General features: G+C 44.9%; 1 protein-coding gene across 8 annotated transcripts in view; it reads right to left on the reverse strand.

Annotated features, from left to right (window-relative positions):
- The window catches only part of CD80 (CD80 molecule), a 31,305-nt gene extending 13,576 nt beyond the window's left edge, over nt 1-17,729 (reverse strand). For 4 of the 8 annotated variants that reach the window (XM_044942194.1, XM_044942182.1, XM_006057611.3 and 1 more), the window contains exons 1-4: nt 17,591-17,729; nt 13,508-15,633; nt 11,922-12,241; nt 3,003-3,329 (exon numbers count right to left, since the gene is read on the reverse strand). In XM_044942194.1, coding sequence (XP_044798129.1) covers nt 3,003-3,329; nt 11,922-12,021 — 427 coding nt within the window. In that variant the 5' untranslated portion in view covers nt 12,022-12,241; nt 13,508-15,633; nt 17,591-17,729. Of the gene's footprint in view, nt 1-3,002; nt 3,330-11,921; nt 12,242-13,507; nt 16,112-17,590 lie in introns of those variants that run through there. The other 4 variants (XM_025284505.2, XM_025284514.2, XM_006057610.3 and 1 more) reach the window with 4 other exon arrangements.
- Between the last annotated feature and the right edge of the window lie 963 nt (nt 17,730-18,692).

The following is an 18,692-nucleotide window of genomic DNA, read 5'->3' on the forward strand; positions in this document are numbered from 1 at the left end:
TTTCTACTCCTTTAATTTATCCTATAAGATCAAATCATTGCAATGGTAGCTAACAAGAATACTCCTTTTGTTTCTTATAATATCAGTATGTCATGTTATAACTTGGAATAACAAATCCAAGTAACACATATCCAAATTATGATTCATGTTCATTTCTGGACTTTGCTTTTCTAAGAAATATTTAATCACAAGAATGCCACTAACACCAAGGATCATATTGAAAATCATCTTTTCAAGATCTGCCTGGACTTAGAACAGCCTAAGCTCTGTCTTCTATTCCTTCTGTAAGATGATCTGTTCCGAGTAGCAGCTCCAAAGGTTTTGCAAGACTGAACTATCGAAGAATTACTGTTTTGTATCTCATTTCAATCTTAACCCAAGTTTTCACCACTCTTAATGGGTAGAGTAAGAATATCCTACTAGGAAAGGAAAAGGTACATATGTTTTAGAAAGGTAAAAATTTGTTAACCTAGTTAATATGTTGGGAAAAGGCCATGGCACCCCACTCCAGTACTCTTGCCTGGAAAATCCCATGGACAGAGGAGCCTGGTGGGCTGCAGTCCATGGGGTTGCTAAGAGTCGGACACAACTGAGCGCCTTCACTTTCACTTTTCAGTTTCATGCATTGGAGAAGGAAATGGCAACCCACTCCAGTGTTCTTGCCTGGAGAATCCCAGGGACGGGAGAGCCTGGGATAGTTCATAGACCCCATAGACGATAGTTCAGCTGCCGTCTATGGGATTGCACAGAGTTGGACACGACTGAAGTGACTTAGCAGCAGCAGCAGTTAATATGTTAACTAGTATAGCTAGTTCCTGAAATGTGCTGCTTAATGCAGGTTTTAAAAACATCCATCGTGCAGCACATTTGAGGAACTAGCTATCCTACTTCATGATACTATGCTGTTATTGTATCCTTTGGCAATGTAGAGAAATCATCCTGTCCCATTTAGCCTGAGACTTTCCCAGTATTAACACCCGAAGTCTCATATCCAATGAAACCCCTCAGTCCTTGGCAGACTGGGACAGTTGGTCACCTTGGCCAAATGAACGTTTACTTAATTTCTTGCTTCTCAGACTATAATCCTTAGCAGCAGTACAGGCATCACCAGGGAGCTTGTCAGAAGTGCCAGACCTACTGAACAAGGTCCCCAGGTCATAGGCATCTTATCATTTGAGAAGCACTGTTCTAATTGATTCAACTGGGAATACCAGAATTGGTTCTGGGTCTAATTAAGCAGTATTTCCCCTTTGTGTCCCTTGTCTGATTTTGGCACCGCGTCCCCGTTTGAGGCCGTGTTAGCCTCAAACAGCACTCCCCCTGTTAGCCTTTTAGCTGCGTTGGTCTCCAACTATAACCTGCTACTAAGGCCTGCCCTCCCTGAAACTCTGTCTCTTCTCTCCTTCTTGGATCTTCTTCTTTATCTTTCTGTCAAAATGTACATGTCCTGAGTCTGTTTCTCTCTGGATATTCTGTTAAAGGACCGACTATGTATCTAACGTAATTAACTGATACAGGCTAATATGTCTGTGATGACATCTCCACCCAGGTAACAGATTTTCATCTTTAACAGGGATCCTGGAGGGAGGGGGAGGGCTTCCCAGGTGGCTCAGTGGTAAAGAATCTGCCAGCAGGAGACGTGGATTCAGTCTCTGGGTTAGGAAGATCCCTGAAGAAGGAAATGGCAACCCACTCCAGTATTCTTGCCTGGGAAATGCCATGGACAGAGGAGCCTGGTGGGCTACTGTCCATGGGGTTGCAAAGAGTCAGACATGACTTAGCAGCTGAGGACACATACATGAGGGGAGAATAGTGCTGAAACTAGCAGGAGAGGCTATAATAGTGGGAATTGGAGGAATCCATGGAGATCTAAATTTTGGAGGAGATAGGCTTCTCAGAGCCCCTCACATCCCACCACATGATCATGGATACTTGTTCTCTCCATGGGTAGGGAGTACACAGAGTGAAGTTTAAGATAATCCTGTGTAAATTTGGCTTACTTCCTAAGCTTTAGGTATGATCTGGGTGTTACACAACTAAAAATTCAATATAGCTGAAGACCAAAAGCAGGGAAGAACAGTGAAGAACTCACTAAGGATCCTCTTAAGCTAACTGTTATCAAGGTTATTTCTTACCTTATGTTAAAAGGTTTTGTTTCCACTAAAGGCTCAAGTGCCCAGAAAGAAAAAAGAAATGTGTTTGAATTTCAAGTATGAAGGAATGGCCTGGGGCTGCCACTTCTCAATGAGGGTTCAGGACATATCAGTGTCCTCTAGCAGGATTACCTGTGATTGAGTCAAGGCTGGTTCCTACCCTGCCTTTTACAGTTTTCTAACATCTAACTTTGTAGGAATGACCACTAGATGAGAGCTTCAAATATGCAATAAATATAATAGTAAAAGACATTCAAATACTACTTGAAAAATATTTATGCCTGTGCAGCTTTTATGCCCGTCAATATACTTTACGAGAATATGTTACTGGATCAAGTGCAGGTAACAGAACAACTATGCTGTGTGTTAGTACCTCAATCGTGGCTGACTCTTAGCGACCCCATGGACTGTAGCCCGCCAAGCTCCTTTGTCCATGGGATTCTCCAGGCAAGACTACTGGAGTGGTCAGTACAACTCAGTACAACTACATCAATTGTACTGATGTAGTTGATCAGTACAACTACATCAAATCAAAATCAGTACAACTACATCAAATCAAATGTGTCCCTTTATGATTCAGAAGGTGCTTCAGGTCATGATAGTGCTCCAGGGTGGCTGTCATGAGCTTGGACTGTCAAAGTGCAAGAAATGCAACTAACAAATATTTCTAGGACATCCTGAGAAAACAAATTAGGATTTACTGTAAAACTAGAGACTCAAACCTAAGAAATGAAGTGAGATAGACCCCTCTGGTAAAATTTCCACTTAAACCAATAGGAGTGTGTCTTTAAGGACATCAAAGACATACTCCTGTTAATGGCTTATTGAAAATCAGAAAGTTCCACTGACCTCTGATCATTAACCTCACCGAAGTCAGGTGCTCCAGTTTATAAGTCCCTTTCAGATCAGGCTTCTGAATAACACAGGTGTAGGTGCCACTGTCTGACAGGCGCAGAGCCAGGATCACAATGCGGGGGTTATCGTTCATGTCAGTGATGGTGCGGTTCTCGTATTCAGGCCACACCTGCACTTTTCCAAGCAGGATGGCCAGCACCATTTTACTATCCTTTTGCCAATAGATCCGAAGGCTTGTCAGTTCTTCAGTGGATGTGTTGTAATCACAGGATAGCATTACTGTTTCTTTCACTCTTTTGGTCACACTCTTTGGGGTGATGCCTATGGAGAGGCAAACAAAACAAGATCTTGTATCTATTAAATGTTAAGATACCTGCACAAGCAGGAATTCAGAGTTGGCAGTAACAGAATTTTCAGAGTGTTGTATTTAGTGTCTAAGCAGGATTGGACAGAGTGTTCAGTTTGATTTTTTTTTTCTTTTGGTCCCCAGTGCATTTTTTTCTCCATTTAAATAATCATGATTAAAACAATAACATAGATTTTACCATCTTAACCATTTTAAAATGTACAGCGCAGTAGCATCCAGTATCTTCACAGTTTTTGTGAAACAGATTTTCCATGCTGTATGCATTAAACTGCTCCCCCTTGTCCCTCCCTTCAGCCCCCTGGTAACCACCACTCAACTTTATGTTTCTATGAATTTTACTACTTTAGATTCCGAATCATACAGTATTTGTCTTTTTGTGACTGGTTTATTCCACTAGGCATAATGCCCTCAAGGTTCCTCCATGTTCTACATGTGTCAGAATTCCTTTCCTTTTTAAGGAGTGATAATGGTGTTAATAACTAAATATTCTACTGTATGTATTAATATATGCCACACTTCCTTTATCCATTTGTCTGTCCATGGACAATGAGAGAGAAGTTATACTAGTCGCAAAAGAAGAAGGACTTTAGGAGACCCCAGCACATGAATGCCAGCTATTGGTGAGACAGTTTTCTCAGTCCCATGGGGACAGAGAAGTCATAGTTAAGGAATATGAGGTTTTGAAGGAATTTCCCTGGTCATTCATTTTGGTGGTCTTATTTTATAGACAAGAAAACTAAGCACAGGAAAGGAAACTGCCCCAGTTTTGCAGAGAACTTTTTGGACCACTCTCCTTATTTATTTGTTTCCCTCATTTGAGACCCACTTCTAGGATAGGTAAGCCAGCATTGCCTGCTCCGAGCCGGGTCCCATCTTCCAGGCCCAGCTTGACCTGTGACTTCAGACTGAAATGCCTGTCCTCATCTCCATGTGACAAGACCTCAGTTACACCTCCGGACCATTTCTGCCCTCTCTATCTACCGAAACATATGGCTACCCCGTCTTTATCTTCCTTGGCTATCTGCAATCCAAATAGCCGGTCCCCTACAACCTAACTTAGCAAGAAGGTCCCCATTTAAAACATTTGCCCATTTCCCATCAGCATATCACAGAAATTTCAGCATCCAAACTTCATAGTTTTGTTAGCTCCTAAGCACTCATCTTTCACTCTTCACTTCCATGCATGGGAGAAGGAAATGGCAACCCACTCCAGTGTTCTTGCCTGGAGAATCCCAGGGACGGGGGAGCCTGGTGGGCTGCTGTCTGTGGGGTCGCACAGAGTCAGACACGACTGAAGCGACTTAGCAGCAGCAGCAGCAAGCACTCATCAGTAGCACCAAAATCCCTGAAAGACTATATTTTCTGGTTTTTTGCTTAGAAGGCATAGTAAATTTTCCCATGCTGTGCTTGACCTAAAAGCAGAGTCCCTCCAAAACCCCAGCAGTTTCACAACTGGCCAGCCCCGAAGGCCCCCCAGTGCTGACATCTTCCCTTCTGTATCCTCCAGAGCCACACAGAACCCCAGGGAGGCCCCCATCTCACTAGGAGAGGGATCTCATTTCCAGGCCTGCTCTCCCTGGACAGCAGGGTCACGGGACACTAGCCCGTCTCCACCTCCCCAGCCATCCTCCCGGCCAACATCAGACTGGATGTGGCCCCACCGCAGCATTTCAGAAGAGTTTTGTGATTGCAGGTATTTACACAGCAGTGGGAGGTACCTTCGATTGATCCAGGGCACTTCTTTCAGCAATTGTGCTGAACATTGCCAGCCCTAGATTTAGGGAGAATAACTGAAAAAAGGAAATAAATGAAAAGGTATACTTTGTTGTTGTTGTTCAGTTGCCCAGTTGTGTCTGACTCTTAGTGACCCCATGGACTGCAACGTGCCGGGCCTCCCTGTCCCTCACCATCTCCCAAAGTTTCCCCAAGTTCATGTCCATTGCATCAGTGATGCCATCCAGCCATCTCATGCGCTGACTGCTCTTCTCCCTCTTCTCTCTCTGCCCTTAATCTTTCCCAGCATTAGGGACTTTTCCAGTGAGTGGGCTGTTCACATCAGATGACCAAAATACTGGAGCTTCAGCTTCAGCATCAGTCCTTCCAAAGTGTACTCAGGGTTGATCTCCCTTAAGATTGACTGGTTTGAACTCCAAGGGACTTTCAGGAGTCCCTTTATATTTTAGGAGAGCATAAAATAGCTAAATAATCCAAACTCTCTTTTTAAAAAAGATACGACTAAAAATGGTATGTAGAAGGATTCCTATTCACTTGGGTTCTAGTCCCAGCTCAGCTACTTACTGATTAACCTGTTTCCTCATCTGTAAAATGGTATGATGCCAACCTCTCAGGATGATTGAAAACTTAAATTCAAATTAAATGGTGTAAGCGGAAAAGTCCCTAGTACCTAGCAGGTCTTCCATAAGGGTTTCCTTTCCTCTTTTTCCTTCCTCTCATCCCTAACTCGTACCCTCTGGTCTCTTTCACTCTGGGGTTATGACAGGCACATGGAACACTAGTCTTGCTATGGGCCAGACAGACCCCATGACAGAAAGCAACTCAGTCATCTGGGGTCCTAAATAACTGAGTGTTTCCTATGCTCTGTTGGTTCCCACCCAAAAAGAATCCAGGATTTCTAATTTTGACATGTGGTGACATTAGCAAAAAGAAATCTTAACTGAAACTGATCTGAAAGTTTTCTTCACTGAAAATTTCAATGATGGTTCTTAAGGAGTTTTTGTCCAGCCATCTGAGGAGAAGTGTGGGTGTTTGTGTAAAGGTCAACAGCAAACCATCAATGGACTCTTTGATGTTCCTATGTGAGATCCCCTCACCAGACTCTGGTGCTGAGGAAGAACCAGACTGAAAAGAGGAACCAAAAATCTTCTGGGCAATTCCCACCAGGACCTGGCTTTCATACTCAGGGACTCTGCTACTCATGGTTACAAGAAAACAGTTGAAAGATTCTGAAGGGTTGTGTCTGCTTCACTGGTTCTGGAGGGGAGAGGCAGGTCTCAGCATTACTGCCTGCACTGTTGGATTCTGAGCTTTGGTTGCCGTCTTACAAATGGCCTAGCAGCACCTACCTGATAATGTGGGTTGAGGTTTCTGTGAGGGAATGTAGGTAAAACCTGACCCAGTACCAGGCACACGATCAGGACCGTTGCCTTTCCCAGACTTCCACACAGCTCCGTCCCTTGCTGCCTTCAGGGAAGATGTCCCCTTGTGGTGAGCCTTCTCTGACTCTCCCCAACCAACACCATCTTCATGCCCCTTTTGAGCCACTTGCCCTGATTTATTTCTCTCTTGAGCTTGTCTAGCTGCTACATATCAGCTGGAGTTACTTTGGGGGCCATGAGAGCAGGGACTTTTTCTGTTTTGTTTGTTGTCATACCTGCAGAACTCGGGCCTGGCCCAGAGCAGGTGCTCCCTAAGTACTTGCTGAATGCCTGGGTAGGCCTTAGGAGATGGGCTCTGATTCTACCTGCTGTGTATTAGACTCATAACCTTTGATTAACCTCCTTGGGCCTCAGGTATAATTTATACAAAATGGTCATAATACTATCTCTCCAACTTACTTCCCGTAATTACCACAGGTCACATGACACCCAAATGTAAAGTGTTTTTTGAACCGTAAAAGCTATACAGTTGTTTTTCTCCCCCATGGGGTTGTTTCTCATGCATAGCACCTCCTGTGCCTCCTGTGTTGAGTCACGCCCAGGATGGGGCCAGAATCACTGTGTAACTGGCTGACACTTGCACTGAGTCACTGCCCCCATCTGGCACATGGTGCCCATTGTCACCTTGCCCATCTGTGAGGAGGAGGAGGAGGGACAGCAGAGATGGAAGGCAACCTCGCTCATCTCTCACAAGTCTGTGTGCAGACCGCCCCACCCGCAGGGCACTCTGGGTGCACTTTAGAACCCCTGCCTTTCCTGACCCCTCTGCCTGCTTCCTGCCCCGATCACAGCAGCTCCCCACTGATAACTCCCCAAGAGAGGGAGCTTTCTGCCAGCAAGTGCAGAGTACACTAGTTTTAGAAAAATAATGTACCTCTCAGAACTCAAAACACAATGGAATATTATTTAACCAGAACAGGTGTGAGACACTGTTACTACAACATAGATGAACCTTAAAAACATTGTGCTAAATGAAAGAAGCCAGACACAAAGGCCACATATTATATAGCTCCATTTAAAAGAAATGTCCAGAATAGGCAAATTCATGGAGACAAATTAGATTAATGGCTACCAAGAGGTGGGGTAGAGGGAATGGAGAGGGATAGCTAATGGGTTTGGAGTTTCATTTTAGAGTGATAGAAATGTTCCAAAATTATAGTGGTGATGGATTCACTTTGTGATTATACTAAAAACCACTGAATCACACACTTTAAAATGGTAAATTTTATGTCTTTGCAAGAAAAACAACAATAACCGCATGCGGGACAGTTGGGAGATACGACAACAAAATTTAATGTTTAGCTTTAAAGAAATAAGAACCCAGTCTAGGAAGCCATGAGTCTCCCCTAGTCCCTCCAAAGAAGGGGAAGGCAGTGTGGACAGTGGGCTGGCCACAGCACCCCTTCCCCATAGGTGAACCCCAGCAGCGGTCAGCAGGGCTGCTCCAACACTTCTAACGGAGAAAAAACCAGGTGCCCACAGCAGCTTAGATCACCGTGTGCTGTTGTGTATCTCGCTGAGGAATGTGGTGTGCTTTTTAAATAAAGGCTTTCCCTGACTCTAAAAGAAACACACATTACATTTGGAAAGAATGAAAAATAAAGAAAAACATAATAATCACCTATAATCTCACCATCTGGAGATTTAATGGTCTGTGTGACCTTTAACACAATGGAAGTGACCTTTTGGGACCCTTCTAAGTGCTTTTAATTAAGTGATCCAGCATCCACTGGGCTGGTGTGGGCCCTGGGCTAGGTGCTGGGCACACGAGGGGGCTACAGGTATCTGCTGTCCAGCAACTGACAAATTTACACTGGTGACCTGACTTATGCACTGCTCCCAACCTTCCTCTACAGGCCCAGACTATATGCTCTTTGCAAATATGATCCTTACTTGTGTGTCTCTCTCCAAAATGCTCGGGGACTTGAACAGCTGGTACCACGATAGTCATAGCAAGAAGCGTGGTTTGGGGACACCTTGGCCAGCGGCATGCAGACAGAACATGGCGACGGGGGAGAGGCCCTGTTTACGGTGGCACTCTGGGGCCCTCTTTTCCTCTAGCTCAGTGTTCCTCGTGCTATAGACTTCCAGGCCAACACCTTTCCTGAATTCCTGGCCTACTCCTACCTAAGGTCTCTCTCCTCTCCTTAGGGCTGTGTCTCCCTGAGAGGACCCTAGCTCTGAGGAAAAGGTGCCCATATTAGACAACCACCAGTTTCTGGAGACGAGTCCAGTGCTTCTCCCTCTGCAGACCAAACCAGAAGTGAAACAGGAGGCCTGCTGGTGCTGCCCTGTGCAGGAAAGAGGTCCCCCTGTCCTGGGTAACAGCGTGGGGGGACAGATGCAAGTGTAGCTTTCCTGCACAGGGGAGGAGGTGGGGGGCAAATCCCCAGCCCTGAACAAAGTCCTCCCTGATTGCACTGGCTGCTCTAAAAGCCATTCTTCATGCTTTAGCAACACTGGCTTTTTCTTTTTTTGTATAATGTATCTTTTACTACTAAACCTAAAGGACTGTGGACCAGTAGCATCAATATCACCTGGCTGATTGTTAGAAATACAGATTTGCTGGCCCCTCCCCAAAGCCCACCTAAGCAGAAACTGCATTTTTAAAACTACATATATGGCCTTTATCTTTCACAGCAGTTTTAGGTTCACAGTACCCATGTACCCCAGCTCGCATGGGTGCAGCCTCCCCCACTATTAACATCCCACACCAGAGTGGTACCTTTGTGACAATCAGTGAAGCTACACTGACACATCGCTACCACCCAAAGTCCACAGTTTACATTATACATCATTCTTGATGCGGTACATTCTATGGGTTTTGACAACTGGATAATGACATGCATCTACCATTACAGTATCATACCCAGTCTTTTCACTGCTCTAAACATCCCCTGTGCTACAGGGAACTCTGCTCAATATTCTGTAATAACCTAAATGGCAAAAGGATTTGAAAAAGAATAGACACGTGTGTATATATATAACTGAATCACTCTGCTGTACACCTGAAACTAACACAATATTGTTAATCAACTATACTCCAATATAAAATAAAAGTTAAAAAAAAGTCCCCTGTTCTAGAAGCTGCTTTTTAAACAGTCCTCCAGGAGACTGGTATGTATAATAAAAGTGTGAGCAGCCCTGGCAGAGACTGTGTCACTCCCCTGCTTAAAATCCTTCCATGGCCTTCCAGTCCTCCAAATATCTTCCAGATCCCTGGCCTTTGAGCCCGAGCCCGTAGAGTCTGGTCTCTGTCTCCCTGCTGCCCCAACACTGCCCACCTTCACTTCTTTGCTCCTCCATGTCCCTCGCATGCTGCTCCTTCCACCTTCACCCAGCTCCTTCTCACCACCCTCCCCTCTGGCAGGGAAACATCGTGTTTCTTGGTCATACATTCAAGTGATTGATTCATCTTCGTCTTCATGCTAATGACTGTAAATTCCATGAAGGCAAAAGCCAAGTCAATTTTGCTAACAGCTTGTCCCCAGGACCAAGAAAAGTGTCTTGTACATAAGAAAAGCTCAGTGTTTGTTGAATACACAAATGATTAAACCAGAAAATGAGTCCCCCGCCCGCTGACTCAGCCTCATCTTTCTGCATTTGTCTGGGCTAGTCTCTGCCCAAATTCTGCTGCTGCAACCCCCATCCTCCACCGTAAAGCCTGCCCACCTTTCCCAGGTCAGGGGCGCTTACAGGCAGAGCCAGGCACTTCTCTGCTTTTCACTTGTTTGTGGATTAATTACTTTTGCCTTCTCCAGCTAACATACTCACATCTCTCTTTGAGAGCAGGAATCTGAGGCTCAGTTTTTCAAGGTCCATCTTTTACACAGTAGGTGTTCAGACAAAAGAAGCTCAGATTCCTTTGTTGACTCAGTATAGCAACAATAAAATCTGGATATAACTGTACAACAAGGTGCTTTCCAGAATACCTTTCTTTAGCTCGAAGTTCATTTCCTTCTATTTGCCTCTAATTTTTGTGGTATAATTGTTAAAGTCTTGGTTTTAATTTTCTTTTTATGCTTTCTCTCTTTTTTATTGTTTTTCTTTCTCCTCACCCCTCCCCCACCTCTCTCTCTCCTTCTCTCACAGACACACACACACACACACACACACACGCTTGCACACACACCACATTTCTAGGAAGCCTGTAAATTTACTTTTAAATCTTTTAAAGCTCATTTAGACTCCCCAGAAGACTCTAGATTGGAAATGCTGCCTTCAGCTACCCAGGAAAAAAATTGTAACCGTTGGAAATATTACTGTCAAATATATGCAAAATCTGATGTATAAATTGCAAAACTTGAATCATGGTTCTCTTGCTTTAGCAACAGTGTAAAATAGCAATTTCAGGACAGAAAATGTATAAATACCTGCATTACAGTCATCTTTTTGCGACTGTGCCCACACCCCTGTGTCCCCGCCACCGCCCCCACCCAACCCGCGAAGTCATTCTGGGTGATGGCTGCAGCTTAAGCAAGCAGAGCTTAAGACAAGATCCTTTGATATTTGGTTCTTTGAAGACTATGAAACCGTGCAGGAGGCAAAACCTCCTCTTTATTTTGAGGAAACCAGGTGGTATGCTGCTCAGCAGAAAAGCAGATCTTTTATTTGTTCTGCCTTCTAAAAAAAGTCAGAGCCACCCTGTCAGCAGAATCAGCACCACCCTTCCCAACAGCCCCCCAGATTCAGCACCTGAGCTGGAAAAAGTCTCCAGAAGTCAAAATACTCTTTGTAGGACGCACTTGAAATACCTCTGTAGTAAGTTAAAAGTAACTCAAAATATGATTTGCACTAAATCTGATACTACCAAATGTCAGATGCCAGCATTGACAAAGGGCATTGGCACCTAAAGCATAAAAGTAAATATTAAGAGAAAATTTTAATATGAAAAAGATTGTATGTCACCACTACTTTCTTTTCCCCCTTCAACCTGGAAAGATCATCACTGTTCAGTTTTAGAAGCAGAAGATGCTGTGCTGTCTCATGGAAATGTAGCTTGGGAAGCAGAGCCCAAGGCCAGTGTGCCCTCGGTGAGTCACAACACGTAAATGAGCATCTAGTGGAGGAGATCACAATTCTAAGCTGTCCTTCTGAATTGGCTTTTGGTTTTGTTAAAATAACACGGCCCCGCCTTTCCTTTAAGGTCTGTGTTCCTGAGCTAGCTTGGCCACTGGCTTGTTGTGTGATCGAGGACAGGTCGTTTAACCTTTCTGGACCTGTTTTCTCATCCCTAAAATGGACTGAAATACCCTGAATGTCCCTTCCCTCTTGCAGGGCGGCAGAAGGAGACAGCACAGAGAACACCATGCCCTTTCTCTTCCAAACCCCGAGGTGGTGGACTCAGTCAAGTTCCTGGAAGTTGCTTACCTGAACAGAAGTGAAAAAGACCAGCGAGCACCAAGAGCTGAGAGAGCCAGAGGTATGGGTGCTTGGGTGGTAGTGTTCCCCACTTCATTGTGTGACCCATGGCTTCTGCTGGTGAGGATGGAAAACAAAAGCAAACGGTTTCAAGCCACGTGAGAGCTGGCACCTCACAGTTTACACCAGGCAGGGCTGGAGACAATTCAGTTTTCCCCCCGCACAGAGGGTTCGCCTGTGATGTTTGCAAAACACACTGAAGAGATGCTGGTTGGAGTACCTGGGTATCCAGACTCCTAAAATTAAAAGACAGGATTTATCTTCACAACCTGAAAAGGAAAAAAAAAAAAAAAAAAGGTCATCCAGGAAGGAAGATTGGCCCACCCTGGGTTGTAAAACCTCTTCGTTTACTGCCTAAAATGAGTCAGGGACCGTAATCTGAGCAACCTCTAAATCACAGCACAATCTTGAAGGGAAAGCAAGACTTGACAGACATTTGAGGAAGTGACCCTGCCTTGCACATGTTCCGAGAACCAACCCCTGCTCTCCTACTGCTGGGAGATGTTGAAGGTTGTTAAAAACAACGAGAACTAAAGCCCCTGGACACCAGCCAGCCAACGCATGAAAGCTCAGACCCTCTTCAGAACATATAGAGAGACACAAAGAACCAGGGAGGGCGTATTTTGTCCAAGGCAGTACTTAAGTCATGAAACTACTTCTTTCTTACTATATTAACACAGAAAAACAAATGTTTCTGTTTTTAAATGCTTCTACATAAAGACTGTGCCTTAAAGCAGTAGAGGATTTCAATCAGTGGAAGAGCATCAGTAAAAGGGGAAGAGAAAAGACATACGGAAATCATTACTTGGTTATATTATGTACTACAATGTGAGAAAGCTGATTTTTTTTTTTTAGCAAATATATTAAACATTAGGAATAAAAATGAAAGCTGTGCTTTGATGTGATCCTCTCAGATTCCAGCAGACACCCAGTCTGGGTGCTACCCAGATGTTTGGGACCCGTCTTGGAGAACCACCCCAGGGCTAGTCTGTCAGCCACACCAGATTGTCTTATCAGCCACACTGTATTTTAATCAGAATTAGCCTGGATTCACTTATTCAGAATTTTACTGGTTTTGGAAAACTCAGATTCAGCCTGAAAAATTAATATTTTCTACCATCTAGGGTCATAACTGATGCCCAGTCTGTGCTGGCAGTAAAGAATCTGCCTACAGTGCAGCAGACCCAGGTTCAACCTCTGAGTCAGAAAGATCCCGTGGAGAAGGAAATGGCAACCCACTCCAGTATTCTTGCCTGGCGAATCCCTTGGACAGAGGAGCCTGGCAGGTTATAGTCCATGGGGTCACAAAGAGTCAGACACGACTGAGCAACTAACAGTTTCCACTTTCCTTTCCACTTTCTAGAGTCATAACTCTGATAATGATTCTCTAATATGTAGGAATAAGAGACCCCCAGAAGGCCCTCTGGGGGGAAAGGATGCATCTTGGAGGTATGTTTGTTTAAAAAGCAGTCAGGTTGTTGGTAACTAGATCCACCAAGCTATCCCCATATTAAGCTAATAATAAATGTACTTACTTGCCAAAGAACAATTCCTCTTGTATTAAAAACCGAAGTATGAGGCTCCACTTCTGAGATGTTCCTTTCTTGCCGTCTTCAAACTAATGGCAAGTCACTCGGTTTTTCTTTGGGTGATATTTCACAGAGGTGGCATTTCCCCTCCCAACTTCCTTTTACTTGATAGAGAACTCTGATGTTCAGAAATGTTTAAGTCCAACCAGGGGAAGAGCATAGTGTTCTTTCTGTGCAATTTGAGGAAGATCCCTCTGCTGTCCTGTTTTGTCAGTTCCCTTGAGATGGTATCGCAGACTGCACAGCCACTCTCCCTCACCTGCCCCAGGGTCAAGGGGGAGAGGAAACTGCACTGGGCCACCTGGGGGAGAGGTTAGAAAGGTGCCCCATAGTGGGAGGGGCCGACCCATCAACTTTGGAGGTAGACAGTATTTGAGCCATAAGGCTGGCTGCTTCTGTGCTTTTTCAAGTTTTGTTTTAGCACCCAGAATTACCCCTCCCTAGTTACAGTCATGCCATAGCAGGAGTGGGCCATCCATCTCATGGGTAGTGGAAACTTTGGGGGAGTGCCCAGCTTACAAGACCACTCTTACCTACACTGCCCCCTACCCCCACCATCTCTACAGAGTGGCTGGACAGTGTATCCTACTAGCCAAGTGGGAGAGTAACCCCAGCCACCCTAGCCTGGTACAGTAACCCTCAGGTGAACACAGTGATGGAACCAGAGGGTGAGGTGAGGAAGATTTTAGTCCTCCCCTGCCAATTTCCAACCAGCCTGCTACTCCTGTGAAGAGTTCTAGAGCATTTCATGGGAAGGCAGCCAACCCACACTGGTCCAGTGGATCCCTTTTGCACCCGTGGAACCTGATAGCACTTTATCTGGCCCATACCTTTCTCTGTTTGCTTCTGGCACTTGAGGCCTCTCTGTTGCCTTCACATCAGATTCTCTGGGAAAGTCTACACTCAAGCATGTGCAACTTGGAAATATGAGGGACTTAGAACCAGTGGGGCTACTCTTGATCCAAAGGGGCTGGAAGATGATGGATAACTGCTTTCCATTTTCATCACCCAGATGGGGAATTGAGAGAGACATTTTACGAGGCTTTCCAGAAGGTCCCAGTGAGATGGAGTACCAGTTGCCTGAAGCAGAGGCCAGCATGGTGAGGCACACTTGTATTGGCCTTTCTTTCTTCCCTGTGTCAAATCGCCCTGTCTTATACCACCAGACTCACATCCTCAGTCATCTAGGGCTTTGTAACTAGCTTTGCTTTCTGGAGAAACTAGGCTTAAGGCAGGAGGGACTTCATGTGGTAGACACACAATGGCTTCCCATCTAAAATAACTGAGTAAAATAGAAAGGTGACTCCATTTAGAGGAAAAGAAAATGATAGGAGATGTGACTGATATATGAATGTGATAAATGCACTTGGCTTTGCCCCTGAACAAAGTGATCTCTCTAAAATGGAGATTCAGTCTAGCCTCTCTCAACCTTAGAACTGTTTCACCTCTCATGCAGATAAAAGCCAGGCTGAGCAAAAACGTTAACACAGGCAGAGTTGGGCTGGGCCAACTAGGGCTACTGCAAAGTCTTTGCATATTGAGTACTCAGGGTCCAAGGTGCTAGGACAGCTTTTGTTGTTGTTATTTAGGACAGCTTAGGTGCTGAGAAAACCTTACCCACAGTGGACTCTTCTGTTGCCAAAGAAACAAACCCATTTTTGCATTAACAAAAATTTTCAGGAAGTTGTATCTTTGGTTTTTCTAACAGGACTGGTTGCAATCTCAGCAATGAAGAGTCATAAGAAGCTCTCTGACCTCTGTTTCAGGTCAGTTCCCCTGGGCAACTACCTGGCAACCAGCACCCTGATTTCTGCCCTGGACTGTGGTTGCAATGAATTTCAGCCTCTCTGTGGAGCCTCTCTGACTCCCATTCTCAGCTTCATTTAAATCCATCTGTATAGCCTGCACTCAGAATGGGGTGGCCAGACCTGGGCTTTAAGACTATGGTGCTCCCGAGTGGTGCCACACTCTGCTAAAGCTGGTGGTAAAGGCCATCGGTGTGAGAGTGGTAATCTCTTCTTTGTACGCTGTCACATTCTTTCTGATTCACGGAGATGGAAATCACCAGAGTTCTTTAAATGAAAAGAGAAGTGGACATTCAACGCTAACTCTGATCTAAACTGAGGGCTCTTTCCCTGTTGCCCACTGCCCCTCTCCCTTCTGCATTTGGGGCTCTACTCTCTGCCTGAAAATCTTAACTTCACCATAACCCCCTGCACCACCTTTCCCATCCTCTCTGCCCATCCAAACATCTTCCTTCCCTAAAGGGGTATTCCAAAAATCACTTCCTCAAGAATCTCTCTTTGGCTCTTCTAATCCCTATCTGCTCTTTCCCTCCTCTGAGCTCCTAATGTCTGTACCACTCCTTTGCCACATCAAGCCAGTCCCCCCAAATTTACTGAGTGCCTACTGTATGCCTAGAACTGTATCACGTGCTGTGGATGCAAAGGTGAACAGAATGGGAGAGAGATAAGAACAAGATGGACAGACCCTAAGAAAAAGAAACAAACAATCACAGAAAAAGACCCAGGGCATTCTAAGGCTGCAAGATGGTGAAAATGCCAACAAAATATTAGGGAGGTATGAGTGGAAAAATGACATGCCACGGCCAGGAATTATCTTCATTATCTTTGCACATGAGCCCAGACCTTTATTGAAATACTACATTCTGTTTCAAACTAAATGTAGAAATGGATCCAGAAAAAAAGTAACAAACAATAATAAGAAGAATGTTAAACTGGGCAATTCAGAGAAAAGAGCCAACAGAGGAGAGCTGAGATATTTTTAAGATTGGCCAAGGGGATTGGGGGTTCTTGATAATTATCTTTCACTGCCTTGAGGTGTTCCTGTTTATTTGCTTTGAGCTTTTAATGAATGTAAATGAACTTCACTTCTGTGGATGACCAAATTAGAGAAAATAATCTTAATTTAAAGCTGGTGATTTGGTTGTATTTAAGGAAGACTTGGTTTGTGTGTGTGTGTGTGTGTGTGTGTGTGTGAGATGAAACTGGAAAGGGCAGCTTTCAAAGGCACTGGGAGTGTAGTATTGTACTGCCTTTTCAGTCACTTCAGTCTGTGTCAGACTCTTTGCCACCCTATGGACTGTAATGCACCACGCTCCTCTGTCCGTGGGATTTTCCAGGCAAGAATACTGGAGTGGGCTGCCATGCTTATTACTTGATCCTTTAAGAGAAGAGACAGACCCTGTGTCCACGCGAGTTCTCTGCCTGAGGGTAGGGGCCTGCTCTTGAATCCTGGCCACTCTGTGATGATAGGACTCTGGGGATGAAGAGTCGCCACAGACACTGGCTGCAGTCCTCCTGCCCACACTGTCCATTAGAGCTGCCGGCAGAGTCGGCACAGCTGCCCTGTTCTCAGTTTGTGCTTCCCTTTCCTTGCTCCCCCAGAAACATAGAAAGGCGCCATCCAAAGGCTGTTGAAGGAGAGGACGGAGACGATTTTGATGCTCTCATAATGGGACATGTAGCTGTCATGATATCAAGCTCGAATAAATGAACGCTGAAGAGTCAAGTCAGCCCATTAAAGATTTTTGGGGGCTGGTGCACTGGGATGACCCAGAGGGATGGGATGGGGAGGGAGGAGGGAGGAGGGTTCAGGATGGGGAACACATGTATACCTGTGGCGGATTCATTTCGATATTTGGCAAAACCAATACAATATTGTAAAGTTTAAAAATAAAATAAAACTAAAAAAAAAAAAGATTTTTTTATTTAATTGGTAGAAAATAGCTTTACAATTTTGTGTTGGTTTCTGTCATACGACAACTAGATTCAGTCAGAATTTATATATATATATATATATATATACACACACACATATATATGTATATATATATATATGTCCCTTCTCTCCTGAGCCTTCCTCTCCTTCCCCTATCCCACCCTTCTAGGTCATCACTGAGTGCCAGGCTGAGCCCATTAAAGAGACTGAACAATAGGGCATTTACTTCTTAAACACACTAAACTATTTAACCACCCTAAGAGGCACAAAGAGTTGGACAGGACTTACCAGCTAAACAACAGGAGGAAGTAACCACCTTCCTTTACCCTCCCCTTCTTCTCCTTCCTCCTCAGCTTCTTCCCTTTCCTCCTCTTTCTTCTTTCTGGCATATTTTCTTGAAAAGTGAAATAGATAGCTGCCCTCTGTTTCTTAGTGACACAGTAATCTAGGGGAAAAACAATCTGTAACCAAAGGTCATGGTCTCCTATTTCAAAAGAAGGGGGAGGGGTTGTGGGGAGCGGTTGCAGGGAGGGGAGTCGTCTAATTCTGTGCATTAATTAAATTAAAGAGAAATTGCATGGCTTGACTGGAAAGAGGAGATTTATCTCTCGTCAACTCTCCCTAGAAAGGACAACATTTAAAGTACACCTTGCACAGACACATTTACCTACTATTTGAATAGAGGAAATCTGGCCACTTGTGGCCCCATGCCGGAGAAGAGCAGAATTTATTTGATGCATGAAGAGCCAAAGCACATCCTCACATTGACTCCCTCCTGATTCTGGAGCTGACTTCACTGGCATCCACAGGGGGAGGCTGAGGGACTCTCCAGCGGCTGTTACCACTAGGAAACCTGCCTAAACCAGCTTCCTTTGTGAAGTCTTGGTTTCACTCTCACTTTTTAGACTTCCCACCCCCAAACTTGAGCTCTCTCCAAAGAGCAGTTTTAGGAATGAATGCCAGAGACAAAGGGTGAGGGAACTGACACCTCATCAGAGGATAGGAGGAGAGGGCTGAAAGATGTCCCTTGATGAGGTTTTCCTTTACCTATAGTCCCGAGGATTCTTCTCGAAGCAAAATGAGCAGACTCAGGTAGGTTAGCCTAGTCTGATGCTGATGGAGGGATGGTGGAGCAGAGGATGGGAGAGTGGGGAGGGAACTTAAGCAAGGCTACCCAGGTGTTTGGCTTCAGTAGTTACTTTCCATTTCCTGGAAGCTATATTTTCACCCACTGAGAGCCAGACTTGTGGGCAGTGAAGTGCTTAGGATGAGCCTGTGGTCAGGAGCACCAAAAGTCCATTGCAAACTCAGGAAGGGGATTGTGGGGACTCAGCTGACCGACTGTGGGAAATCCCCACAGAACTGGGAGAGGCAGAGTGGCGGGGGCCAT

This window comes from Bubalus bubalis, chromosome 1 (genome assembly GCF_019923935.1).
Source record: "Bubalus bubalis isolate 160015118507 breed Murrah chromosome 1, NDDB_SH_1, whole genome shotgun sequence".
NCBI lineage: Eukaryota > Metazoa > Chordata > Mammalia > Artiodactyla > Bovidae > Bubalus > Bubalus bubalis.